The sequence below is a fragment of the Mirounga leonina genome, unplaced genomic scaffold (assembly GCF_011800145.1).
Source record: "Mirounga leonina isolate KUSES-001 unplaced genomic scaffold, KU_Mleo_1.0 Mir_168, whole genome shotgun sequence".
Taxonomy (NCBI): domain Eukaryota; kingdom Metazoa; phylum Chordata; class Mammalia; order Carnivora; family Phocidae; genus Mirounga; species Mirounga leonina.
The window spans coordinates 29436727-29439257 of NW_023270426.1; the positions used below are offsets into that span (position 1 = coordinate 29436727).

General features: G+C 59.1%; 1 protein-coding gene across 1 annotated transcript; it reads left to right on the plus strand.

Annotated features, from left to right (window-relative positions):
* The first annotated feature begins 301 nt into the window (after positions 1–301).
* POU4F3 (POU class 4 homeobox 3) lies at positions 302–2044 on the plus strand. The gene is made up of 2 exons (XM_035013877.1): positions 302–421; positions 739–2044. Exons 1-2 carry the CDS (start codon positions 302–304, stop codon positions 1633–1635), a joined length of 1017 nt encoding a protein of 338 aa, XP_034869768.1. The 3' UTR covers positions 1636–2044.
* Positions 2045–2531: the final 487 nt, after the last annotated feature.

Sequence of the window (2531 nt, forward strand, 5' to 3'; positions counted from 1 at the left end):
TAAATGCTGTGGCGGGGGCGGCCGTGGCGGGCGCACAGAGGCGCGCCTAGAGCGGCTGCCTGGCCTCGCCTCCCGGGCCGCCCCTGCGAGTCCCGGGCGCGTGAGCACGCCTGCGCGCGCCCGGGCCCTTCCTGGCAGGCTGCTTGTAAGATGAGTGAAGAAGCAGGTGGGGGAGAGGGGAGGCAGCGAGCGAGAGGGCGAGGGGAGCGCGGGCGCTGAGCGGCTCTCACTTGGAGCGCGGCGAGCGAGCGAGAAGAGCCTGATCCATGTCCCTCGCTGCCTCCCTGCCAGGCGCGCGAAGATGATGGCCATGAACGCCAAGCAGCCTTTCGGCATGCACCCGGTGCTTCAAGAACCCAAATTCTCCAGCCTGCACTCCGGTTCCGAGGCCATGCGCCGAGTCTGTCTCCCAGCCCCGCAGGTACGTAGTGGAGCATAATTACCGCTCTAAGGCACATTTTTTGACAGGCACTAGCTTCATGTTTTTTTCATGTCGCCCAGAACAATCGCCGCTGTCTGAACCCCTCTCCTTGTCTCCCCCGCGCTCTCTCCCGGCGCGCGCTCTCTCTCATTCATGTCTCTCTGATCCACACGTCTGTTCCAGCAGAGCCTCTGTCTCCGTATTAATTTTTATGACCTGGGCTTTGAGGAGAAGCATCGCGGTTGCTTGAAAATGTGTTTTAATCCTGAGTTGACAGTATTCCCCACTGACCGTGCTGTGCGCCTTCTCGCTTGCAGCTGCAGGGTAATATATTTGGAAGCTTTGATGAGAGCCTGCTGGCACGCGCCGAAGCTCTGGCGGCGGTGGATATCGTCTCCCACGGCAAGAACCATCCGTTCAAGCCCGACGCCACCTACCATACCATGAGCAGCGTGCCCTGCACGTCCACTTCGTCCACCGTGCCCATATCCCACCCGGCCGCGCTCACCTCGCACCCGCACCACCCGGTGCACCAGGGCCTCGAGGGCGACCTGCTAGAGCACATCTCTCCCACGCTGAGCGTGAGCGGTTTGGGCGCTCCGGAGCACTCGGTGATGCCGGCGCAGATCCACCCGCACCACCTGGGCGCCATGGGCCACCTGCACCAGGCCATGGGCATGAGTCACCCACATGCCGTGGCGCCTCACAGCGCCATGCCCGCATGCCTCAGCGACGTGGAGTCGGACCCCCGAGAGCTCGAGGCCTTCGCCGAGCGCTTCAAGCAGCGGCGCATCAAGCTGGGGGTGACCCAGGCGGACGTGGGCGCGGCTCTAGCCAACCTCAAGATCCCCGGCGTAGGCTCGCTCAGCCAGAGCACCATTTGCAGGTTCGAGTCTCTCACTCTCTCACACAACAACATGATCGCGCTCAAGCCCGTGCTTCAGGCCTGGCTGGAGGAAGCCGAGGCCGCCTATCGAGAGAAAAACAGCAAGCCAGAGCTCTTCAACGGCAGTGAGCGGAAGCGCAAACGCACGTCCATCGCGGCGCCAGAGAAGCGCTCACTGGAGGCCTACTTCGCCATCCAGCCGCGGCCCTCATCTGAGAAGATCGCGGCCATCGCCGAGAAACTGGACCTTAAAAAGAACGTGGTGAGGGTCTGGTTTTGCAACCAGAGACAGAAACAGAAACGAATGAAGTACTCGGCTGTCCACTGACTGCGGCGGGGCGCAGCGTCCGGGTCCGGGAGAGCTGAGTGTACACCACCCCCCGGAGTTGGGGGGGGTAACGGTTATGGGGGACACCAAGACGTTTCCTGGCAGGTCAGGCTCTCTCCCCCGAAGCCACAGACTTTCCCCTTTATCTCACCTGGTTGCCTCCCGGCCTTCTCTTTCTCTTCTTTCCTTTCTATTCCCACCAGAAAAGTTACGGCGCCAAGGAAAAATCCGGCAAGGGTAGGCCTGGAGGGACTAGCGCTGTCCCTGGTGCTGAAAATCGCCCTTGCGCGCTGGGCTGCGCGACCTTAGGGCAGGAGCCCACATACAGGGGATAGTGAGTTGGCCCGGCCGCACAACTCTGGGGGTGAAGGCGCCACTTTGCTAAGCGCGATTAGACAAAAGGTGAAGGGATGGGAAGGCAGTGATAAATAATAATAGAAAGTCTAACTGGGGCACAAACATGTACTGGAGATTTATTTAGAGTATATAAAATACACGTATGTTTCCAAAGGATAGCCTTATACTCCTTTACCCTCTTAAATTTTATCCGTCTCATCCTTTGGTTTGTTGTAAGTTCTCTAAGGTAGCATGGATTAGGTTCAGGGAAAGTGTTCGTGGAGTTTCGAGGTCCCAGCTGTTCTCTGCGGTAATTCGGGCCCCAGAAAAGATGGGCCTGATTCAGCACCTGAAAATGCTGGGATCGCATCTGGTGGCAAGCAGCAGCTGACTGCTCTGGTCCATTCTCCCTGATCTGATGGTGTTTGAGGGGATAATTACTGCCTTCTGGAGAGCCAGGGGGATTGGTAGTGCTCCGGACCGACTGAGGACTCTCTGACCCCAGCTCGCTGCTCCAGCCAGATTCCCAGCACAGCATAAAGGTGGCTTTTCAAAAGTAA

Bases quoted from the DNA above. Each gene is read 5' to 3' on its own strand.
- POU4F3 (XM_035013877.1), top strand. From the start codon at position 302: ATGATGGCCATGAACGCCAAGCAGCCTTTCGGCATGCACCCGGTGCTT. The intron at 422-738 runs GTACGTAGTGGA...TCTCGCTTGCAG, and splicing joins TCTGTCTCCCAGCCCCGCAG to CTGCAGGGTAATATATTTGG.